We start from the raw sequence: 25166 nt of genomic DNA on the forward strand, positions 1-25166 counted from the left end.
TCCTTCTATCTCTAAGCATAAGTACTGTAAACTGAGAAGACACCACAGATACAGTCACAGATGATCTCACTGCTCTTGCTTTTAGAGTTAAAAAGAATACTTTCCAAAACATTTTTGTTAATTTAATACATTTCATGACGTCAATATTAATACAGCAGTCTTCATATTAGGTTAACTTCAGTAGCTTTCTGTATTCACTAACAACACAGGCCACTTTGGTATTTTTCACTTTTTCCAGGTAGAAAAGAAATCCAACAATATTGGGTAAACATACAAAGGTGTATTAATTATTTTATTTAAATATCTCATATATTTATGCAAATAATGTTGTCAAAAAGAAAATGTTAGCATCTTTCAGCTAAAAGGATTCCAAAAGGTCCTAGGGAAAGATTGGTGTAGGTGATGGTGAAATGTTTAATTTTCTTCCCGCAGAATAGCATCTATCTTAGAAAAGGCTTCAGTCTGAATTACATAAGGTGTATTTTCAATTGTGTCCACTTTCTATTGCTTTACATACAATGCTCCATATACCTCTAACTATATTTGAGCTATATGAAGCAACGAAAAAACAGGCAGACTCAGGACTGAAATGTCTTCGCACGTATCGGGGGAGAATCTGCACACAAAGGGACATTTATCAGGGGCGACTGTTCCTCTGCTGAGGAAAGGAGCATACCCAAGAGTCCAGAAACAGATGATGATCTTATCAAGAAAACCCTCTTCAGTAATATCATCAGCCTGCTCTTGCCAAGTCTGGCATTTCTGTATCGTGTGTATTTGTGATGGAGAGAGAGGGAGCAAAGCTGTGCAAGCTACATGTAGCTGGGATAAAGAACCTACTCAACCCACTGGGTCTGCACAGTGTTATAATATAATTGGGAATCATTTTTGCCAGTATGGAGTATCCATGTGAGAATGGAGTTTACAGTATTCCTGTCACAGAAAACTGCAGGGAGGGCTCTTCAGCTGCACTGGTTGCCTTTCGGGTTTTTTTTCTGTATTTTTGCAAATATTTCTACTCCAGTTTTATCTCAACACATACAGGGAGTAAAAAACCTCTTGAACTGTGCATCCAAACGTGAAGGTGGAAAAATTATTGAGAAAGACAAAAATAATATTTTTTTTTCTTCTTGTATGAGACTTGGACTTTGAAAACAGAGGTGTAAATTGCTCTTGTAGTGAGTAGACTGAAAACTTCTATCTTATAGTTTCTTCTAATTTCATCACAGAATCAGGATTTTGCCATGATGGCTGGGTTTATTTTGCCTTTGCCTGTAGACTAGATGCTGATATGAACAGAATATTTTTCATATTATGTGGAACTTGACTTTGAAGCAAGTGAACAAATCTTTGGCATTTCTTAGCGTATCTTGAGTAACTGTCTTTTTCTTTCTACTTCTGTGTCTTTCATTTTTTTCTTTGAGCACATTTCTGTAAGTTCAACGAAGCAGTCCAAATAAAGGCAAAGTCTATACAGCTGTATAAGAGTCTGTTCTGCTAAAAAGCTAATCAAATTCTAGCAGCAGTGTTCATTATGTTCTCCTTCCTTTCTGACTTCCAAGAAAAAACAGTACTTTTTGTAATAGCTCAGCTTAAGCCTTAAAAATATACTTGGACAATTATTATGTAGTTTTCTGTGAGCTGTATCTTTAGTAGTTTCTCAATTTATGTGCTATTTAACACTTATGTAATTGCCCTCCCTCCCAGCTCCCCCCAAATTTAGAAGTTGCATTGTCATTTCAAATTGATGCAGACATGTTCACCACTGTAGGTCTATGCTTTTCCAACCTGGGATGGAATCTTGTGTTCTTACTAAGTTCTGTAGATTACAGAAGTGTGAGGCACTATAGGAATGTAAAATTGTTTCCTTTGTATTAATTTTATATAAGCAAATGAAGACTTTACAAATAGAGCAGAACTTTGAGTTTTCAAAGTGTCAGTGCGTACACTTTTTTTTGAAACTATGGTCTCTGAAAACTCTGCCTGTGTTGCAAGACACAGTGCAGCTTCACATCACTGAGGTTTGCTCTGCATTGCAGTTGGGAATCTGGAGCAGCTTTTGTACCTATACCTAAGGTCACATCAAACAGGAGGCTGGAGTATTACATCAGTGTGGTGGTCATAGCTGGAGCCTAGTGTAAACTAAATAACCATTAATGAAACAACTTCTTAGAAGAGCTTTATAACCTACATGACGATCTGGCTGCTTGGAGGTAGAGAATAGGTTTGACCAGATGTCAGGTGAAATCACATCACTGGGTGCAGTGTAGACACCCTTTAAGTGTTCAGTTTAGCCAGGATTCAGCTGAGCAATGAGGTATTAGAATAAGTATACTTTATTTTGATGGTTTAGCTTAGGAATTAAGCACTGTAATGACACACATGCCTTGGCTAAAAAAGGATAATAGTGTTTACATTCCGTTGCTGAATGTGAATGCACGCACTTCTGTCCTTAGGTTTCAGGCTTGGAAATGTGTATGTCTTCTCTCACTCTGGCAAGGTTTCAGTATCCCTCTTTTTCTTGAATATCTTCTGTTCCCATTTTTCCAGGCTGTGTCTTTGTATCCTCTATCCTGATCAGACCCAACTTGGGTCTTTAAATGGTTCCTTCCCTAGACTCCCTCTCCCTTGCCTTGTTTTTTAAATTTCTTTTTCCCCCTCCTTCAGTGGTCTTTTTTTTCTGAAAATCTTTGTCTAGTCTTTCCCTATCCTCACTTTCAGAATATTCTTTCCTTCCCTGTATTGTCCATTGTAGGACAGCACTACTGCAGATAAGGATAGCACCTGCACTCTCTGCCATTCGCAGGACTAGCAGCAGGTAGGAGAGATAAAGAAACTCTGCTTCTGACTTTCGGGGCTCTAAAGGAAGGTAGGGAGCAGCAAGATTTTTGTTACACAAAATGGAGAAGCCTTTTCATTTGTCATCCTTACCTAAAGTGCACAGCTGCCCTGTGGGAGCATTGGCAAGCTGGGGCAACATTAGGCAGCTTGGTTAGGAATGAAGCGGCATGTGGCAGCTTCTCCTGCGTGTGTTTGCTATCTAGACCTGCTTCTAAGCGTAGGCAAAGGAGAGCCTTTTGCTTAGAGCAGTAAGTGCCTGTAGGTTATCCTCGTGTTTACTTCCCTCATGGCCATTGTGCTAAAGGGGTCTGGTTGACCCTAGTCCTTAAGAGGGATGGGACCAGGGAGCATCACAGTTAAGGGGAGGAGTTGCTGGGGGGTGACAGTGACTTCAGAGAAATGAAGAAGGCTGCTCCATTCAGAAACCCTGCACCCTCTCAGTGGCAGCAGAAGAGCAAACTCTTCCTCCAGGGTGACTCTACAGAGCTATTTTCTTAGTTTTCAGCCCCAGGTCTGTTCCTCCTTCCGTCCTTCTCATCCTAACAGTGGCCTGGCTGTATTTTCTCATCTTTGGGGCAGCAAAATTAAATTTTGCCTTTGCTTCTGGACAACTTAAATAACCTCTTTTTGCCAAGACCCCTGTGAATGCAAGTTTGGTTGCAAATCAAATTGTAAAATTTCTTTTGAAGATTGATTGTAAGTTAGTCCATTACTGTTTGTGCTCCAGTGTGAACTTGTCCCATATGTACGTGTGTCTTTCTAGTAAGATAACTACAGTTCTTGTACCCCACAGCAGACTTGCAGTGCTGCAAAACAGATTGTACTCCGACACCCCCCAGATCTTCTCACTCCAGAGTCAGCGCACTGCGGAACGGGTACAGTGCTATCCGTTGTGGAGAGATGTGAGAATTAGGTACCATGATGTATTAAGTCCCTGACAGACAAACACAGTAATGTGAGATGGTTGGGCATTTTCAGAAATTTTTTAAAATGAGGGTGGTGAAACACTGGAACAGGTTGCCCAGAGAGGTGGTAGATGTCCCGTCCCTGGAAACAGTCAGGGTCAGGTTGGACGGGGCTCTGAGCAACCTGACCTAGCGGAAGATCTCCCTGCTCATTGCAGGGGGGGCTGGACTAGATCAGCTTCAAATGTCCCTTCCAACCTAAACTATTCTACGATTGTATGAATTTTCTGTTACCCAACATTCTTGTGCAATAGCAGTGGCAACTGTCCAGTCAGTGCTGGAAGGGGATGCAGTATTCATTCATTCCTTCATTATGAAGTGCCACAGCTTAGCATATTTTGTGTTACTGCTTCAGATTTGCAGTTACTTGCTTCAGAGTTTTGGGCTATTGAATGAGTCCTATGGAAAGGGAATGTTTCTGTTTTGCCACCTCCATTATGTTATCTTTTCCAGCGCAATTACAAGCTAATTCAAAGCTCTTTCTGTTAGGCTAATAGCTTCTGATTCACTGCTGTCAGCCAGTACCTCTTTGTGCACTTTTCATACAGCTTACCAGTCCCCCTACCACTTACCTATGAAGAACATTTATTTTTTCGCTGAGTAGAGACTCATCATAGGCAAATCATTAATGGAACATCAAAAAGATCCCATCTGTTAGAGTTGCATATGGCTAAGATCACAATTATCAAAAGTCTTTTTTTTTTTCCCCCCATGCTTATCCGCACAATAAATGTAGTTGTCAGCAGGATAAGTTCACGCATCGGATAAGGTCACAATTTCATTTAGTGACAACTTCCAACAGCGTGAACTTACAAGGTTCGATTTATTAAAGAGTCAGAAAGGATAAGATCACTGCATGGCCAGCCTGATTTATCAGGGTTTGACTGGAGTACTTGAATAGAGAATGTCGTATTTCAAGTTTATGTTCAAAACTGTAGTTTAGTGTGTGTTATGTCTCAGAGTCTTGAAAATTGAGGGAGGAGAATTTAGAGGAGGTATCTCAATAATGCAGTTTATGTCTGCCAAGCAAGTGAGCATTTAATATTGGAGCTACCTTGTTAAGAATCACAGAAGTGGAAATGGGATAGTTCTCTGCTGTCAGTGAACTGCTGTGTGCAAATGTACACATATTAGTTTGTTATAATGGAGGTAATCACCAGTCAAATATTAATTGCAGATTCTTCCCATGCATACAGGATGGCAGGCAGATCTTGGGCTCTGGGCTGGGCAGCACTTAGGAACTTCTGAGAGTGTTTTTAACTTGCTCGCTCTGACTTCAGAGCAGTCCTTTTGAAACTACAACATACACGATTTCTCTGCCATGCAAAAATATTCATTAGAGAGCCAGGTGGCTGTGCACTGGAAATAGGCAAAGAAGGAGCCATTTGCTAGTGGAAATTGGTAGAGCCCCATGATGTCAAATAACCAATCTCTAATTATAGCGGAGGAAGAGCTTACTCATTCTTTTTAACTGACTCCACTTAGAAAGCTATTCCCGATATAAAAAACCCTACTGCCAAAGCTATCAGTGACTTGCTTAGAAATGTTAAACATTTTTAAATCTGGATGCACTTACTTCTGAACAAAGTAGTTCACTTTTTCTTCCCCAAAATGCTGTTCATCATTCACCTTCAGATATACACACCTTTTTTTTCTTATTCCAGAATGGAGTGAAAACCAGCATTATTTTGTTCACAAATACTATTTATACTTGAATTCTTGTGGTATTCGAACTGGTCAAATCCTATTAAGGGCCAAAAGCTGTTGTTGGGTTCCTGTGTACACTACATGTTTTGTGGAGTTTTTATAAATGATTCTGATTTTGCTATAAAAGAAGACAAAGCTAAACTGACCTCTCTACCTTCTGTTTTATGCAAGCCCTACGTGGCATTCCTAAAACAACATGTATATGTAAGAAAAGAATCCTCAACTGAGTCCTTTCGTTCTGATTTTGTATCCACCAAGGTGGCCTAGTATCTTAAAAGCCATAGGATGTTTTGTAGCTGTACTAGTGAGTCATGACTTGGGGCTTCTTTTACAGTGCAGCTATCATAAGTCTTTGAGTAATCACAGACTTTAAAAGTATGCTACATCAACAAGATAAGAGAAACAGCCCACAGCACTAACAGCATTATCTTTTACCAAAATTGATTAGCCCATACTATGTGTCTCAAATATTTTGTATAAACTTACTCAGCAAGCTGGAAATAAGTGTGTTCCTGAAGAACAAGCTGGAAAAAAACTTCCAATTTTCTGTGCTCCATAACAAGGAAAAGGGAGGTAAATATCACTAAATGGAATGTTTCAAGTAATTTTTTTTACCTAATTTGCAAAACCTAAAAGTAGAGCATCACTTCCTCTCTACTTAGTGCTGCTTCTGTTACGCTTCTTGCTATCCTTGTCAGTCGCATGGTTGACAAGTCTAGGATGAAACCAGCAAAATACAACTGCTTCTCGACTTTGCCATAGGAATGATGAATCCCCGGGGTGTGTATGAATTCTGTATATTATAATTTGCTGTTACGTGAAGGAGCGTTATGTTCAGTACTGAGGTGGTCTGTTGTAACTGCTGGTCACTAGAAATTCCTAACAGTGTTTGGCACAGAATTTTCTGCTTCCTTTGGGCTGGAGTGCAGATTAAAGGAAGCTGCAGCAGTCTTTCATCCTCTCTTTCCTTTTCTCCCCGCTCGTTGGGATCTCCATGGCCAGGCACCTGTGAAGAATCAGTACCAGCTGAGTCTTTACGCTTCTTACTGCAAGTGGTGATACAGCAATAAAATCTCTGCTCCTCTTCCTTTTCCTGATGTAATCTGTGAAAATGCTGAGCAGTTGTGCAGGGGACGGTAGCTGCAGAGAGCACTCCTGACTTACATCTGAGCTTCTTCTAAGGCTGAAGGAGAAAATCTTGTCTTGCTGACACATTTTTCAAGCTCTTTTAATTAAGAGTCATAGGGTGAGGTTCTCTTTTTCCAGCAGGCTCCCTTGAGGTCACAAGTTTCTCGGGGCCACAGGTATGGCACCACTTAAACCAGCGTCCTCGTGGGAAGCCAGCAGGGAGTGGGGGACAGCCCTGTTCTCGCCAGCGGGACACTGGGCCCCTCTGTTACCACAGTTTTGAGACCATTCGCCAAATAGGAAGTGTTCAGAGGAGGAAAATGTTGTAAATTAATGCAGGAAAGTTGCAGGCTCCTTACTCCAGGGTCAGGGGAATTCAGGAGAGGATTTTTAATAGTGACATTTGTAATCTTTCTTCTACAAACCCTTGTACCAGCCCCTGGCCTTCCTGCTTAGGGCTGACAAAGGAATGTATACAGGGATTTTACAAAAGATGCAGGCTCTGGTAGGAAAAAAAAAAAAAATCTTAGCAGATGCTTGTAGACCCTGATGTACAGTGCTTTTTTAACTTACAGCTCTCTTAGTGTTAATTTTTACCCCTAAACAAACAAAGGTTTTCAGTGAAAAAAAAAAATCTTTGCCAAGGATCAAATTGTAATGTGCTGCACTTTGTACAAGCGTAACCAAAATGTCTGTGTTTGCCAAAACATACGAGCAGATTATCCTTCCCAACTCTAACATTCACCCATAGTGTTAAAATGGCTGCTGGTCATGGTGGCCGGAAAGAAATGTATCTTTTTTGGAGAACTATGATCAAGGGAAATGGGAAGGTTATGCAGCAAAATGTTGTGTAACCCTGTCTGCAGTGTGCTACTCTGTCGTGGTGTTCTCTGAGTGGAGGGGAAAATACAGCAGCTTCAGTACAATTCAGCATGATGTTACCCCATTCGTAGTACATTTCAATGTATTCATACATATTGAAATGTATCGCCCAAACTACAACTTGAGACTGTAACGAAAGAGAATAATAGAGAGAAAGAATCCATATTAGCTTAATTAATTATCAACTGGAGGAAAAAAAAAACAGTTTTGGAAAATAATTGCTTGGTTTCATGTTTGCCTCAAACCTGAACTACTTAGCAGGTATAACAGTCATGTTATTAATTTTACTTAAAATATAAAGTGTAATGATATGTACCTTAAAACTTAGGTAGGTTTTTGGATATCACTGGATGATCTGCCCTAAGTTTGTCGTTCTTAATCCATTAAAAGACAGGCCTGCTTGTAAATCCACAGGTACAGATAAGGAGTCACTGTTTGACTGTGTCTGAACCCTTTTCAAATGAAAAATGTCAGTGGCAGAAAGGGAGGCTGAATTATTTTTTAAAAGGGTTTTCAAAGATTCTCATGATTCCTCTGGTATCAGTTAAATGTGACATGTCCATAGACATGGCTGTTTTTTAGTGTGTAAAAGCAAGCAAATGCTACAGTTTTCATCTCTTGTGTAGAGAGAAAATGCTGCAGTATGCCGAAGTGATCAACATGTTACCTTGCAATACCAGAAAGATTTCTTTCTTCCGTAATTAACATATAAAAAGATTTTTTAATGTTAATACAATTTGTAACAATGTGAGTGTGAGAGGGAAAAAAATGCCTTTTTGTTGTTGTTTGGATGCATATATAACACATGTCTAAATTAGATATAATTAATCCATAAGCTTTCCTGCTCACGTACTGCCTTTTAAAATGTCATAGCACTGTCACGATGAGGACTCACCGGCATACGTAGAAGCTTTTGTAAACTGATACAGCTCTATTTCCTAGATTTGTTCCAGTTTGCAGGAAGGATCTGATGCACAATTTTACGTAGAGTAGTTTTGTAATCTGCAACACTCAGAGGTGAAATTAAGATTTCTGTGCTTGAAAATGGAAGCTGGAGCCAAGTCTTCTCTTTGGAAAAAGGCCGAGATTAACCCCTGCGGACAAGGAAAAACTTTGCAGCCTGGCTGTAACGTAAGTCCAGGCATCCATGGGAATGGTCAGCTCGGGGAAGTCTGCGGAGACTGCCTGTAAGCCAGGAGGAGTTACTCACTTCCTCCGTCCCAAGGTTCATTTCACAACAACTGCCAGTTCTAAATCTGGGACAAATTGACTTCTTGCACACTTGGACTTTACCCTGTTTGTGGAAAAGCACCATCTTGACTGGGGGTAGAGCTGTTGAGAAGGGACGTGCTGATGCAAAAGGCAGGAGTTTCTATTGCATCTGGTTGGTATGGAAAGGGAGGAAGGGGCTTTAGCAGGCAGGGAAAACAGCTCGGGAGAAATCATGGCTACAGCAAAGTCGAGGTGAGCTCTGCCGCTCCTGAGAACAGTGACAGATCTTTTGCCTACCTTCAGGAAGGCCAAAGCTTGGAAGTGCAACACCATGTAAAAATTCAGTTAAATGTCTAACAAGAAAAGCACAGATGAGCCCCTCCTCCTTGTTCCATTTTAACCCTCTTAAAGTTTGGAACCAGAATTTAGAAGAATTGTTTTAGAAAAGAACGTTAGAAATTGTGTATATAAACAAAACTGTTGCTACAGTTTTAACTGAAACATTTGTTCATAGAAAAATAGGCTTATTGAAGAGACTGCTTTCAAAGAAGGGCTGTCCAGACTATTTTTTTAATCCTGAAATGAAGTGAAAAAAATTTTTATTTTTCTTCCCGTAGTGATGATCAATTGTGTATTATTCTTTCTCTTTTCACTGGAAAAACCCAGAAAAGTTAAAGTGAGCTAAAGTATCAATTTCACTTTTAAGTGTTAATTTTGAAGTCCTTATTTTAAAAAAATAAAATTTGCTTTTAAGAAAAATGACAAATTGGGGCACACTAAAAAAAAAAAAAAATAAATTAACTGTACCGCCTCCCCATTGCTTTTACATATTTTGTGTTAAAACCTTAAGCTAAAATTGTTTTGGGTCTAATTCTGAAACGTTACTGCCTGTAAAACCTCACTCAGTTCAAAATCCTTTTTTTAATTGTAGTAAAGATTTTTAGTAGCTTCTTCAAAATTAGTAGAGTCATTGTGGATTTGTATCACTGTGTGGTATTTCTCTCAAATTTTTAGTAGCTGATTGCTTCAGAATGTGGTCCTGTGACAGCAAAATGCATCAAGGAGTTTAATGCACCAGGTGTGGATGCTATTCCTTTCAGCTGTCATCTCCCTCATCCTCAGCATTTCTTAAGAACTTTTATGAATCCACTATTCTGAGTAAAAATGCCTTCAATCTCTAATGCGTGTAAAAAGATGCAAGAAAGGAACAGGACTTTCTAAACCGAATTTGAATATAATTATAAGGGAAAAAGGTTTGTTTTTCTTTTGCAGGATGACAAGATCAGTTGTTTTCCAGACAAGCATAATTAATTCTCATTATATGGGCCCTCAGAACATTGTGCGTGTAAAGCCAGCACAAAGGCAGAGGTGGTTGTTGTCAAGGCACAAGTGAAAGTACTCTCAACACTGCTTGTTTTCTTTGTTCGCAGGAGAGTTGGAGGTGGTCCAGAAAGACGGGGAGCGCAAGATTCAGAGCCGGCAGCAGCTTCCGGTTGGAACAACGTGGGGGCCTTTTGCTGGGAAGATGGATCTGAATAATAACACCTTGGTATGTAGATGCTCCGAGACGCTTCGCTTCGTTATATTGTGTGTTGGTCTTGAGGGAATAGCCTGAATTATTACTCAGCCGGAGCATTTGAAAACAGGCATTGTTAGCTTTCACGGACAGTGGTATTTGGCTCTTTTCCAATTAGTTCATCTATGGCAACCGTCCACGTAAAGTTATTTGGAGCACAGGTTAATAGTATTTAACTTGTTATTTTACAGCCGGGAAATGTCACTTCCTTGTTTGCTGAAGCAAGCAGTTGCATTTCAGTAGTAATATCTGATTTTTTTAGTGGCTTTTTTTAAATTTTTCATACCATTAATTGCTGAATACTTAATTTATATTAATGGATGGTATAGAAAAGAAATAGCTACATTATTTTTAGGATAAAATTAATTAAATTTGCCTTAATGTTAATGTTACTGAACATAGCAAGATCTTCCGTCAGCTTAAAATTATTTTGAAAGGTATCAAAAGGCACCTATATCATATGATATATTCTCAGTTAGCCTTGGTTTTTATTCTGATTGCAGAAAGTATGTGGGCCATATTACTTAAAGGTAATGCTTTGCTGGTCTCAGTTCAGTGCACTGAAAATCATGTCATTCCTAGGTCTTCATTTCATTTTTGTTTGTATCGGTTTTAAGTCTGAGCTTCAATATTCTTTTTATATAGTTCAGATTAATTTTCTGAGAATACATGGAAAGGTGACCCTATATTGAAAAAAAGCAACTAAAATCTCTAGAAGAAGGGTTTAGACAATCTTGGAACATGCATTGCCCTGTGGGATACTCCTGAAAGACCATTATGTTCAGCTTGATCACTGTTTGCTATTACAGACTTTGCATGAATGTATTAGCTTAAAGACCTGCGCAACTGTTTCACAGAAGGGTATTACATACATTTGGGGTAGGTACATCTGTGCCGGTAAATGGAGAAGCTGAGCTTCCCAGTCTTGGGGGGTATTGTCCTGCCCTTGGAGGACCTGAAGAGAGTGAGGAGTGCTGAGTTGCTGAAGTACCATCTGGGACAGTGTGAGAGAGGGGGGGTTGTGGACGTGGGAGAAAAGGGGGGGAACTGATAGTCTTTAACTCCTCCCTGGGGGACCTATGCCTATATATTGGAGTTCTCTTTCTAAAGGCTTGCTGGATAGTATGCATGTTACTTTCTGTAAATATGCATATTAAAATTATAGTGAAGTGTTATTCTGTTATGAGTACATAGTAGCCATTTAAGATTTTGATATTTTGTAGACTGATTAGCATAATTTACTAATCAAAAGGTGCTAACAAGATGTTACAGAAAGTGACAAGGAAACTTGGTCTAAGTTTCCTAGAGTTCAGTATTCCCAACTCAGATCAGATTTCCCATTCAGGCACCCAAATAAAGGATGGATTTTCAAAAGTACTGGTCACTCAGTGTGTCTTATTGTTAGAAAGAGGAAACTGGACAATTTGAATACCTCTCTCCATTTTTTCCATCCATTTCATTTTTATTTTTTCATCTATTTTATTCTTGGTCTATCAGCATTCTCTGAATGTTTTTCATAAAATGTCATTTGCAACAACTACCAATAATTCAAATAATTTTCTCAGATTCCACTATTACTACTTTCATCAACTTTCATGCAACAGAAACCTTAGTCCTGGTGTAGCTCAAAGTCAGTCCATATAATACCGTAGGAAAAATTCTGGCTTTGTGTTGTCCCTATTGCCCTGTCCACTTGTACCACTTCCTCAGGTATGTAAGACTTGAAGATAATGCTTGAGTATGGGAGATGATGTTGATTGACCGTTCACTACAAAAGTTATCATTATCAGATATTCTTAGAATTTGCAGTATGTCAGCAGTTGATCATATTGTTTCATTTTTGTTTTCTGAAGGAGACACAGAGCAACCACAATCCTTCTAGCAGGAGCTTGCTTCTCCTTTGGTAGCACAGGCATATATTAAGGTCTGTTATTACTTTGTGAATTTAAGCAAATAGCATTTTTGCTGTAACAAAAACATTTAGATAAGATATTTTGGTTTTAATGAACTTATAATTAAGCATTGAGCAGAGCTGACTTTTTAGTTTGGTGGTTGTAATGGGATGGAATAACTTTCTCAACCTAGTTCAGAGAGATGTGGGATGAAAATCTTCAGGACTTTTTTCTCACTAAGCTGGAAAGATACTCCTTTGTTTCTTGTCAAATTAAAAACCATAAAGTGTATTTTAGCTAACACTTGAAAGGTTTTATTTTTGTTTTGCCTACTAATATAAGTACATTTGGAAATCTGAAAAAGTTCCTGTAAACAGAATTGTCATCTTCAGCAATATCATTTTGTCTCCTGAGCAACTCCATCCTTTGAGATAGCCAAAACTGAACTGGGTATGATCTTGAGTAATCTGAGTTAACTTCGAAGGTGGATCTGACTTTGAAGTTTGCCTAACTTTGAACAGGACTTTGGGCTGGATGACCTCCAGAGGTCCCTTCCAACCTGAATTATTCTGTGATTCTAAGTATTGTTTCTTTTCCCCAAATATCAGATGTTTCCTGTAATCCTACATTTGTTACTTTAAAATGCTGTGTGAAGAAACGTAAACCTTTTGATAGAACTTTAATTTACTGTTTAAGCAACACAAACCCAGTGCCAGCTTCGACATATTTTTCTTTTTATCTTTTTTTTCCCCCTTGAAACGATTCTGGTTTATTTATGATTTTTCTGTTTGCTTGACACATTTGATTACTTTTCTCACTAGTGTAAATGCTTTCTGTTGTTCATAAGGGCAGTTGCATTTGTTTACTTAAGTTATTTATATCTGTTTTGAAAAGCTCATTTGGGTAAAGCCTCACCTCCCTAGAATTCAATCAAACCTTCACATCAGCAGCTGACAGCAGGTTTAGTTCATTTCTGAATGAGAACTTCAATCATTGCACTGTTATAAACATCAAATAATTTTTGGAAAAGAGCTTAAATGTGAATTTTTGGTATAGAGAGGAAAGGAAAGAAAAATTCATGGAACCTCGGGTGAGTAAATATCACAATTTTTGCAGCTGGTCTTTTTATTGGAAAATATGTTTGTAGCTGACTACAAGTATCTTACCTGACTTTACTGTTCAGTGTTAGCAATGTGACACTGCCTCACAGGATTCATTACCTAGCTATAACAGTTACAGCGTACTTACTACCCTTGTACTCTGCACTGTATACAGCCTGTACATGTAATATCCTGTTGAAGTGCTTCTTATTTCAAGCGGTACTGTGTTGCTGAATACAATCTCACTGCTGTTGGCTCAGGAGACAGAGCAAGCTAATGAATTCAGCATAATTAATTGAGGCACCATGCCAGATGTCAAATACTTTTTAGATCTTTCAAGTTTTTGTCTTGAAGTATATTACCAATATACATCTCAGAGTAGTGGAAGGTTCGGTACCTTGAACAAAAATGATTTAAGTGCTGTTCGCAATTGCAATAGGAATAGCAGCTGTTGACTTCATCAGCAGTGCTGCAGCACTGTCAGGAGATACGGTAAAGCAACATCCATATCAGGACTGCAGAATACTCAAACTCTAATGGTAGACTTGAAATAGCTCAATGACTAATAAAGTTCTTAATTGTTCTCATCTAGGAGTTAGCCAATAGTCATGAATTACACAGAGTGATCAAGACCCCTTATGAAATAATGTACCCCATTGCATTACTGTTACTGTTAATGAAACAATCTGCATGCAGCCACCAGAAGTCTTAAGAATGTTGTTTTTAACAACAAAGAGTGAGTCTCAGATCTTAAAACTTGTCTAGGCACTTAATTCCCATTTCAATCTGAACTTAAGAACTCCTGATATCATTATTAAATTTTTATAGATATCTATTTAGATACTTTTATTGTATTTAGAGTGATAGATCTCCTATTTAGATACCTTTAATGATCTGTTCCTGTAATTTTGCCAAACTGGCAAAATTCTCCTGCTCTCAGCTGCATGCATAGTTTGTATCTGTCTGCATAATTGGGCATAGAGGTTATTGCCTTCCATTTCCTTCCACTTCTTCCACTTTCCATCAGCTGTTCCATAATAGTTGATAGTCCCAAGAAAATGAAATGCACAGGAGTATCTTTTCAAGCCTAGAAAGTGTACTTCTAAAATAAGAGCTTGTTCTCTTGTTTTATAGTAAAAAGAGATCACCTACGTGTTTCCAGATTCTGTTTTGAGATTTAATATAATGTTACCATTTTGAAAAACAGACACATGAAGAGTTTTGTACAATACTGCTTTCTATCTATATTTGGTGAGAACTGAGCTCTACAAGGAAGACAACATGATTTAATCACTAGTTTTACCAGGAAGGCTCCAGCTTTGCGCCTTGCTGCGTCACAGGAAATTCAGTAGTTCGTGGGTACCTACAAGTAGGTAGGAATATATTTCGAAGCGTGAAACTCCTAGCTTGTGATACCGGTCTTTAACGGGAAAGTGGATTTGCGCAAATGTCAAGTCTAATGTGAACAGGCAGGTGAGAAGAGCAGAAGACCCCTCTAGGCTGGCCATGCAAACCACTGAACGAGTAGCTGCTGTGTGTAAGCAGCTCTAAATTCAAGGCACTAGCAGGTTGTTTAAGAAAAAGCCATTTGCTTCCTTTTTCCCAGCCACAAACGTTTTCCCTGTCTGAGGGGACAAGTTGGTGGGAATGAGGCCCTTGGAAACAAAAGCGGCACAGAACCACGTAGCCCACGACGGGTGTTGAGCAGCGTCTCGCGCCATCGCTCCGGTAGTCGTGTGGAGGCATTCTGAAAGGCCTTTTCCCTTGGCTGCCGCCATCTAGTTTTTGGTGTTAATCTGTGCCGATGGCAGGGTTTTGCAAAGCGAAACAATGAGCAGCTGGATCCTGCCCCCCGTTCTCATCGTCTTGTCGCAGGGAGGAGCGTGCGGGGCAGGCCTGTATCAGCCTGATAAGGAAAAGAGGATTCAACGTGGCTGTGACGGGAATCTGCGGGAGGAAAGTGTGCAGGGTTGGGCCAGGCGAGCAGTGGGATGCAGCAGGGACCCTTTAATGGGATCTGGGAGGTTCAGCGCCAAAGTGACACTTCTCGAAGATATCCCCATGAAACCATTTGACGGGGTAGCGTGTGAGGGGCTGAAGAGCCAAGGTTCAAAATGCAGTTAAGTTACTCGCTCGCTAATCTGTGGCTGGTCACTTTGGGTCAAAAACCTCGTATCTGTAGTAGCCAGCAACTTTTAATCTTCAGAGTTGCAGCGCGAGGGTTTTCCGGGCACTTCGGTTGGAGGTGCTGTACGGCCACCGAGACGGACGGTAGTCTGTCTGTAGTCAGGCTGGAGCCTCTGGTTCTCTTGTTCAAACACAGAAAGGGATAAGGCGGTTTTTATCTTTAGATATTTACCTGCAAATGGGGATTTGGGCTCTTCTTATCACAGAGCCATTTTTATATTTAATTACCAAATATAGCGTATTGAGTAATGAACCTTGATTCTAATCTATGTTATACTATGTTATACAATGTTTAAGTACCTCAAGTGACTAGAAAAGCATTTCTTTCTCATTTTTACTGCTGTTACTGTCAGGCTCTTCATGTTTAAAGCTAGCTTAAAACCACTTCCTTCTGTCCCAAACGTGAGCGGACGTTAATGTAGCAGTGCTTCTGGACAGCACATTGTGTCACACTTACAGCAATGGGCTGATGCGCTGTGCAAGCGTCAGGGTTAGCCACTTCATACAGACTGAAACAAAAAGCACGGAGATAGGCCAAGATGGTGTGGACGTCCACACGGCCATCCACAATGGTCTTGGAGAACACATCTCCTCATGTTGCCTCACCTTTTATAAAGTGCTCTCCTGTTTATATAGACATGTAGTTGAGGGGAATGCAATGACAGAAGAAATTTTTTTGAAACTTCTGTGAATAATTGTAGTTTAGATGCTTCTTTTCTTTCCAAAAAAGTTATTTCTGCTCCTTTATTTACACTTACACAACAGAGTTAACTTAAAACATGTTACTAATATAGCAAGATGTGGTAACGCTCTGAATAAACACCCAGTTTTGAAAAAGGCTGAAAGTGTTTCTTTCCAGCTTGCGGACTTAGTTTCCAGAATATGAATAAGTGATGAAGCAAAGCAACACGGTCCATGAAAAGAGAGCACATTGATTGTGCACCTCTCTCTAAATGCTGTTAGTACACTGGTATTAGTACTGCATGGCATTATGATAGCCTAAGTTTTAAGATACTAAATTTTTAAGGAACGTACAAATATGGTTTGTTTAAAAAACCAAAACACATGTTCACAGGAAGACAGGATTGAAATTACGTTGTACCTTTTTTATTTCTTTATTTCTGAATTGGTGATTTCCAGAATGTAGTATTATGTCAATAGGGGATTTTCACATAAAATTGCTTTTGTTTTTTAACTTCTTTTCCCTAGCTACAGCAGTTTTTTAAGACTGCAGATACCCGTTGTTCATTTGGACACCTGTTTATCAAAACAGCAGAACTTTAACACTTGTTTAAAGCTACCACTGGTCACTTTGAAAGGTCTTTTTAAATAATTAAGTTACTTGGTGCTTGCTATAAGCATCTTCATTAAGCAGAATTTACCCTAATATTATTGTAATTAAGTAGTAGATGTTACCAATCATTCTCATTAAACTAACTCAGTTCCCTGGCAGAAAATCTAATAAGCTTTCTGTCCTATTTCAGCAAGCTTCATTTCAGTAGGGGGGTTCTTTCAAAGTGGGAATGTACCCTGGGGCACATTGCCGGGGAGCTGCTGAGAGCAGAGTGAGGGGACAGCCCAGTGGAAGAGATGAGGCAAGGTCAGGAGCCCAGGACAGAAAAAGGGCAAGAAAATTTGGTTCAGGGCCTCCCAGGCAGTGGAAGCAGAGGAAGACACCATTTGCAAGTGCCAGGCTCTTCCATTTTAGGATGTGGGGAAAAGCAGAGAAAAGACAATGTGTACTGGAGCACATATTGCACTGATAAGCTGTTTAGAGAGAACCACTGCAATAAACTGTGCAGTAGCAACATATTCTTGTGCTGCTAGACTATGGTCATCTAGTCTAATCTTCTCTGTACCATAGGCTTTAAGACTCAAATACTTATTTTGCTGTTATAGATTTTGCTGAGTTTATAATGCAACTGTCAGAATGGGATGTAGCCTTATTTAAAAACTCCAGGTGAGAGAAATAATTGATTTAGCTCCATTTAAGGTCATTCATGTAGCTCACTACACTGAAATACCTAACAGGCACAAGTTCGACACCCATGTTTAAGAAGAGGAATGTAACATCAATGTTGTCGTCTGAGGAAATTTTTAAAATTCATGCTTTTTATAATATAATTCTTATTTATGAAACATATGTATTATTTTTGACTAAGCAGATATAAAATGTCAGATTTAAATATTCAGCAGTTTTTGAAATAACTTTGTTCTTGTTAAAGAACACCATTTTTTTTACTCTGAAATAAAATTCAGTTTCTAAAATGTTGACACTTTTTTCAGTAGTTTCACATTCATAGAACAAGTGTGGGAAATTCTAGCTCCATCATTTGAGTGGAACATAAAGCTATGAAGTTGCTTGTGTCTATGAAGACGTTTGCATTGTTAGGCCAACAATTTGGTAGTTACAGTGGGCACTGAACTGAAAGACCTGGAGGCTTGTGTTCTCTCTTTGACCACTAGAAGATAAAATATCCTGGATACTCCTGGGTTTCTTTGGGGCAATTACACATAAAGCTATGCCTGCCTAAGAGTAGTTAGCCTTAGTGTACATCGATAGTGGAGAAAAGCACCGTGATGCTGTTGCCTGTGGAACTGTGGTAGCACTTGTGTTGCGCTCCGTACGTTGTCCGGAGGTACTGTCTGGGCATACAAATGACATATGATTATGAAAACATCAACAGATGCTTTCCATAAGACTTGTGGAGGCAATAGTGGGCAGTTGTTTGGAATAAAGTGTGCTGTTGAGAAAATTCTGGTGTGAAGAGAAAATTCACACCTTGGTGGTATCAAAATTTGTTTGTGCTAATAAAAGTGCAGACCAAGATGCCATATCATAATAACAATAACAAGATTTGAAATTATTGTCTATCTTCATTAAAATAAGAAAAATGACTTCCAGTAAAGGAACGGAGCTGTGGTTTCAGTGAAAACAGTGGCTGCTTGCTGCTCACTTCCGTACAGTGCGATGGAATGATCGAAATTCCAAACATCAGGTCCCTTTTCTGTCTGGATATGCTTGAGAGAAGTAGCCTGTAAATTTTCAAGAATGATGGAAATAAAAGGTATTTCTAGTTGTTTCATTAGCAGCCAAATTAACTGCATTCTGTGAAAGTGTGGTTTCGAATGTTTCAAACAGAAAAAAACATCAATATTTATAGTAAGTGTAGTTAGTACAGTATGTGTGAATACCTAAATACATAAAAAAATTGCAAGTATAGTAAGTATATATATTTGTACATATATATATACACACAATGTGTTTGTGAGTATATAAAAATAGCATATTCTAGTCCGACAAAAATACTGACTGTTACTAGGTCCTAAAAATCAGAGTTCTATTTGAAAGACTAACATTTTGCTGAACTTTCTTCTCTGTTCAGCTATAGCTCCTTTTCTAATGATGTCGTAGTATCACATAGCCAGTAGCAAAATTTGTCCTTTTCCAGATGCAGCAGATCTACTTTGCACCACCAAAATATGGGCAATACAGAGCTTGGCCTGAGATCTTAAGTGCTGAGTGAGGTTTGTAAATGTCTGGGGCCTCATTTATCAAGCGCAGAGAACAAGTTCATCAATCTAATCCCGTGGTGGCTCCTCAGGCTCCAGGGGAGCTGGAAAGACGATCAGCTCCAGCTATTAGGGCTCTGCTGCGAAGGGCGCAGGAGGCACCACCGCTTGCTGTCCTTGCCCTCCTTGCTAGCCCCAGACCACCTGCAGTAGGGGTGAGGCTGCAGCAAGGGATGCACAGCTAGTACTCTGCCTGCTGATGTTATTTATTTACAGGGGTAGTGCGTGTCCTGAGACTCTGTACGTGATAAATTATATGCATGGCCTCACCAGGTTTGATACTGTTTCATGTTCGTGTACCATCTTAAATAACTTAGTATTAATTAATAAACTTTTGCCCCCTTTCTTTTCACTAATGCATTTTATCATGTATTGCACAGACTAGAGAGAAGGGGAAAGTATTTCAATGTATTTACAAAATGTTTCACAAATTGTGAAACATTTAATATAGTTATAATTTTTTTTCATTTGAGCTCTTTTAACATATTTAGGGAATAATTGAGTTTTACGTAGACAAAATACCGTCCCTTCTGTGCTCTAAGGGAAGGATAGCAGTCTGAGTGCTACTGATGCATTTAGAATAAACTACATAGCATTTGAGATATCATCATAGTTTATGTAGATTATTCTCACTCTGAGAAAATATCTTATAATTTAAAATTCTCCCTGTCACAGATTAGTATTTTATATCTTGTATTTGACGTTTGATTTGATACCTGAAAAGCATAGAAGAGATTTTTTTAAATAAAAGCTTCGTATATGTTAGTAATTATTATTATTTATGTATTTATTTATAAACATATCACATTTCCCAAAATGCTTTTTTTTTCCTTTGAAGCTTTCTTTTCCACATCACAGTCTCTGATCTGGGAGATGAGTGACCACTTTTTTTAAAAGATGAAACTGGAACTCCTGCCATGTGTGAGGACATTAAAGACAAGTTTAGGGGAACTGAGGGAGGTGTGCATTGGCGCTGGGGAGGTGAGGAAGGATTCTTCCCTCTCTCCCCCTCCTGCAAGCTGTTGTCCTCACTTTTGGAAGAAAACTGGGACAAATTAGCATAAAGGGAAGAGAGCAATAAAGCAGAAAACAATAGTGTGTCCGAAATACCTTAGTTTCTTCTTTTCTGCTTGTGTTGAAGCAGGCCTTGTTCTGTTACTGCTAATTTTTAATTTTGCTGTGGACCTCATAATACGTCTTCGTCTTATCTCTTTGCTTTTATGGTGTTTCTTCCTCTTGGATGTGGTTGCATTCAGTGCATTAAATATTGGATCTTGTTATTCGTATTTGTTAAATTCCAGATGATATTGTTCTCTTTTGGGATCCACTTGTTTCCTCCAAGCCAAAATACCATCTTAAACTGTACACTTCTCTGGTGGAGGGTTTCCCTTGCTTCTTGGATGCACCTGGATCATGGTCCATGGAAGGATATGATGGGTTGCCTTAGGTGAACCTGCCAGACTCGTAGGTGCAGGTATCAGCAAGGAGCATTTAGGTTAGATATGAGGAAGAGCTTCCTAACGGTAATGAGAGTGAAAGGCTGGAAGAGCTTCAGGAGGTTGTAGTAAATCTGTGGCTGTTGTGTTTAAGAACAGGCTGGACCAAGACGACAGGAGTGGTGTAGGTGCAGCTGAGCCATGGTGTGGGGGAAGGAAACAGAGCAGATGACCCTGTGGCTTTTGGCACCCTGTTGCTGAGAAATGGCTGCAGCCAACTTCACTTGTTCAGCTGCCCAGAGACACCTGCAGGTAGCTAAAATCTTTCAAGACTGGCTTTAAAAGGCCAGAATGAGAAACTGTTTTTTGTAGAAAATGGCAGATGGGACATTACAGGAAGCTAGACAGTTGGTCACACCAGTATAGGATACCGTTTTCAAAATCTAATTGAAATATAACAAGGGCTTGCTGGGAGATAAGGAAGTAAGCTGCTGTATTTCTTTGGCATGTCTCTTCCCAATTGCCTGCAGGTTTTTTTTCTTCTGAATGTTCTCCCTTCCCACTCCAGTTTCTTGCTAACTAAAGTTAGAATTAACACTCTGTGTATAACCAAATATTAAATCAGTGTAGCTTTTTGAAAGCATTATTTTCAGCTTTACTCAGGACTTTGTTTCTAAGTATTCTGTACCTCTTCTTTAAGAAATACTGTCTGATTTATAAGGATCATTGTCCCAGGTTTCTGTGTCACAGATTTGCGAAGGGAGAGCAATGGTATTGCATTTTCAGGATGCCAAATGTGTGCACTTTGATCTGGCAGTACAGCATGCCTCAGGGAGTAAGCTGAATCTTGATTTCTATAGTCAGTCATCCACTATCGGGTACCAGAGCCCCGATTAGGCAGGCTGAAAAACAGAGAACACACCATGGGTTGGATGTGGAAACATTTGCAAGGAGGCTCTTGGCATCACCAGCATCCTCGGAGCTCATTTTGTGGTACTGTTTCTGTGCTAGTAAATCTCTTTAATGCATACAGAAACAATAACAGGTACCTGTGTGTAGTAAATGACTGCACATGCACTGATTACTTTTGAAAACACTTCTCCCTCCACCACCACATTCAGCAGTGGAAAATAAGAGGAATACCCATATTTTGAAACTTGACCTCTCACAAATGTGAGACCACTTGGTGTGGTTATGCCTTCTTAACATTCCTCGCATTCCCTCTTCCAAGCCAATTATGAGTGCTTGTTACAGGGTTTAAGTGGCTTTGTAGTAGCACCTACTACGCTTGCTCTGGCTAGTGGCATATATGGGACTAAATGGCCTTTCTGACCTTTAATAAGCATTTCCTTGTCAGTCATACCAAAGATACTTGACTATCTAATTCTTTGTTCACTATAGCTACCATAACTTTGAGGTCTCCTGAAGTCTTCAGAAATACAAGCATGATGTTCTTACTGTTTTCTGTGTTTCTCTGGCTGTGGTGTTGGGCAGGAGCGCTTGCAAAGTCTGCTTTGGGATAGTTGCAAGGTGTGGGGAAGTAAAGAGGTTGAGGGGGTGGCATTCACTGCCGTGGCCCACTGCAGCATGGTATTCAACCTCATGAAAGCTGCAGCAGTATGCTGCATTGATACTATCACTTTAAAATTTTATTGGGCTAACAAAGATTGTTGAAGTTATTTTCTTAAGACAACATATAACATATGCAAATCTCTTCCAAATGAAGGATGTGTTAGAGATCACGGTTTATATGCCTGTATTTTTTACTGTAACTAGGTGTTTTTCTATTTCCATGTATAGTCTTTGAAAAAATACAAAGCAATGAAAGGGAATGCACAATGATCGCAAATTTTAAATGGTGATTAATAATGCACTTAGGACTTGATTTTGCCTAGCACTGAGCACCATGGGAGGTGCTGAGCACCGCACGCTTTCATTCAAAGCAGTAGGGCTGAGGCATGCTTAGCATTTCATGACACTGAACACTGCAAGTACAGCCTATAAACCTCTCCATACAAGATAAATATTTGTTATTTTATTTGACCTTGAAGATGGGACTGGTTTGATAGGGTTAAGGTCAATGAGTATATTATTTTTAGACAAGATACGGAGTACATGGATGGTTCTGCTTTATTTTAGTGTGTTAACATCTGGCAGCATTCTGTGTTCCATATGCTGCTGATTGTCCTGATACATTCATCTTCAGCGATTATCAAAAAGATTTCAGTACTCTGGAGTTAATCACACATTTGAGAAGACAAATACATGAAGATAAGTAGAAAAGCTGGGGGGGTGTATAAGACCAATATTCGGGTAATCTTGGCAAGTACCCTATTAATTTAGAATTTTTTTTTAAATTGACTTAATTAGCTAATGTCTGTAAGTACTGTAAGGATGACAAATAGCATATTAGAGTTCAATATTGTTATCGCAACAGACATAGAGGACATTGCTCCTTGGAAATCTGATTGTGCCCTTTTAATTCTACATGTTGCACACTTGCTTATTTCTACGAATGATGAATAGTTAAAGGCATTTTAGATTTGCACCCTTTTGTCATGTGTTATTTTTGTATGGCTTCAGTATATGAAAGTTTAGCTATGCTTGTGCTATTTCATTACAAAAAGCACACACATAAGTATCAACTGACTTTTTTTTCTTTTTTTTTTACACCAGTGTTTTCAGTTTTCCTAGGCTGATAACATTTTTTCCAAGGCTATAAATTATTATTTTCATTCTGTGCTGTTTTGGCCTTACATGCTAACAGCTTCAGGGGAGAAAGACTTAAGAGTTTCACAGAGAATTTGCCACATCAAAGCAGGTGTTCCCTTTTACAGTACCACCTTCTTTCTGAAAATGCAGAAAGTCTACCATGATCAGAACAAATGGTGAGGCAAAAAATCAAACTAAGCCAGATGTCTGTCAACCTGGTACCTCTCTTGTGGCTTTTGCCACAGCCCGCACTTACCTTAGAGACCAGTCTCCTAGGCTAGCCCACCATGGGACAATCCCGCGCCCCATATTCCTGCAAAGAATAATTCAAATAAGAAAACAGCCGTAGGGCTCAAAGTCTGGGAAGATGACCCTTTGCTTCCCACCCCTCCTGTAAGACAGCCCCTTGCTACTCCACTCTCTGCTAATAAGGAAGGGCACCATGAGATCAGCTGTGGCCATGGCTCTTCAGGCAAACCCTGAGACCAGGGTCTGTCCACACAACATGGCGTGGGACCTCTGGTCAAGGTAGACATCAGGAAAGCAGCAGGAAGGCTAAAGTGGCAGTTTGCCACAAAACAGAAGGTACAGAACAAACTAAAGTAGCAATGTTGCTACTCAATATTTCTCTCTTAATTGAATATCCATCATTTCAAAGAAAAAAATAAAGGCAGCAAAGTCTCTTAGGGCACATAACATATCCTTATCCACCCTTCAGATAAAACTTGCTTTATTTTATCATGCACAAATTTCTTTAGATCTTAGCAGTGACCACTCTTCCTGTTGCCAATATCTATTAATGATAATTACTTCAAATACTATACTCACTCAGTGATAGCATCACATCATGGTGAGGAAGATTGTGATCTTATCTAAACCTATTCTGTTTAACTCTGACACTCCTTCTATTATAGTGGGGCCCCGATAAGATCGTGCCTGTTAGGATCAGACATTAGTTGGAATCAATATTTGAAAATGTGCCTGTTTTTGCTTAATAGCAAAGTTAGTGTGAGGGTCAGAGTGAGATCATTTGTTGGATGAGATTGTACAGCTTCATCTTGTAATGGAAATGTGTTCTTTGCTTCAGCTGCTGGTGAAAAGTAAAAACAAGGGCTCTTTGAAAGCGGTACAGCTTTGCTAATAATCACTGTGTAAGGAAGATACAATCATTATTATGATATTTAACATCTGTAGTACTGCAGCATGTTGAGGTTCTAGTTGGGAACTAGTGCTCCTTTGTGCTAGTCTCTGTCTGAACCTGATATTAAAAAGACAGCTGCTGGCCTCAGCTAGCTTAGGTCCTGGTTTTAGACCAGACGTGAATACAATGGCAACAAGCAATTGTGGGAGGCAAAAGCTAAAATGGGGATAATTAAGATTAGTATAATAAACAACAGTTACATCACACTAAAGCAGCAGACCTAAGTTTTTTTAGAGATAGTGAATGAAAAATGCAGCAAGTTTGCAGATGATTTCAGAGAATTCTTTCAAAGTGCATTAATCTAGTGGAAGAAAATACAAATAAATTTGTGGTGTTTATTTAGATGGGAATTTTGAAACTCGTCTGCTGATAAAGAAGGATGTAATCTAGATCAGTGATGGTGACCCCTTTTAGTGCCTGGTGCCAAATTTATTTTAAAAAGCTCAGAAGCTCATGTGCTGCCAAGATAAATCTCTCCGTACTGAACTTGGCACCAGTGCCAGCAGTTTACGGTTACTGGTGGAGATGAACAGTCAGAAAACACAAAGCACCATAATGCTATTTTGCTGAAAAATATGGCTACTCGTATTGTAAGACTTTTCAGGGTTTGGTCAAAGAAACCAAAGCAAAACCCTGAGGGTATTGCATAGGATGTATGAGAGCTGCAGTGCCCCTTTCTGCTTAAGAACATTATTTTTTACTCATAAACAAAAAAGTCCAACAGAATAAATTAAAAATAAAAAGTGAGTGACCC

The 25166-nt window shown here is 39.2% G+C and overlaps 1 protein-coding gene across 2 annotated transcripts in view; it reads left to right on the forward strand.

Annotated features, from left to right (window-relative positions):
• Nucleotides 1-25166, forward strand: part of ZFPM2 (zinc finger protein, FOG family member 2) — a 322662-nt gene that overhangs the window by 149868 nt on the left and 147628 nt on the right. For both annotated transcript variants that reach the window (XM_069779886.1, XM_069779887.1), the window contains one exon: nucleotides 10166-10284. In XM_069779886.1, coding sequence (XP_069635987.1) covers nucleotides 10166-10284 — 119 coding nt within the window. The remainder of the gene's footprint in view (nucleotides 1-10165; nucleotides 10285-25166) is intronic.

This window comes from Haliaeetus albicilla, chromosome 3 (genome assembly GCF_947461875.1).
Source record: "Haliaeetus albicilla chromosome 3, bHalAlb1.1, whole genome shotgun sequence".
Taxonomy (NCBI): Eukaryota; Metazoa; Chordata; class Aves; order Accipitriformes; family Accipitridae; genus Haliaeetus; species Haliaeetus albicilla.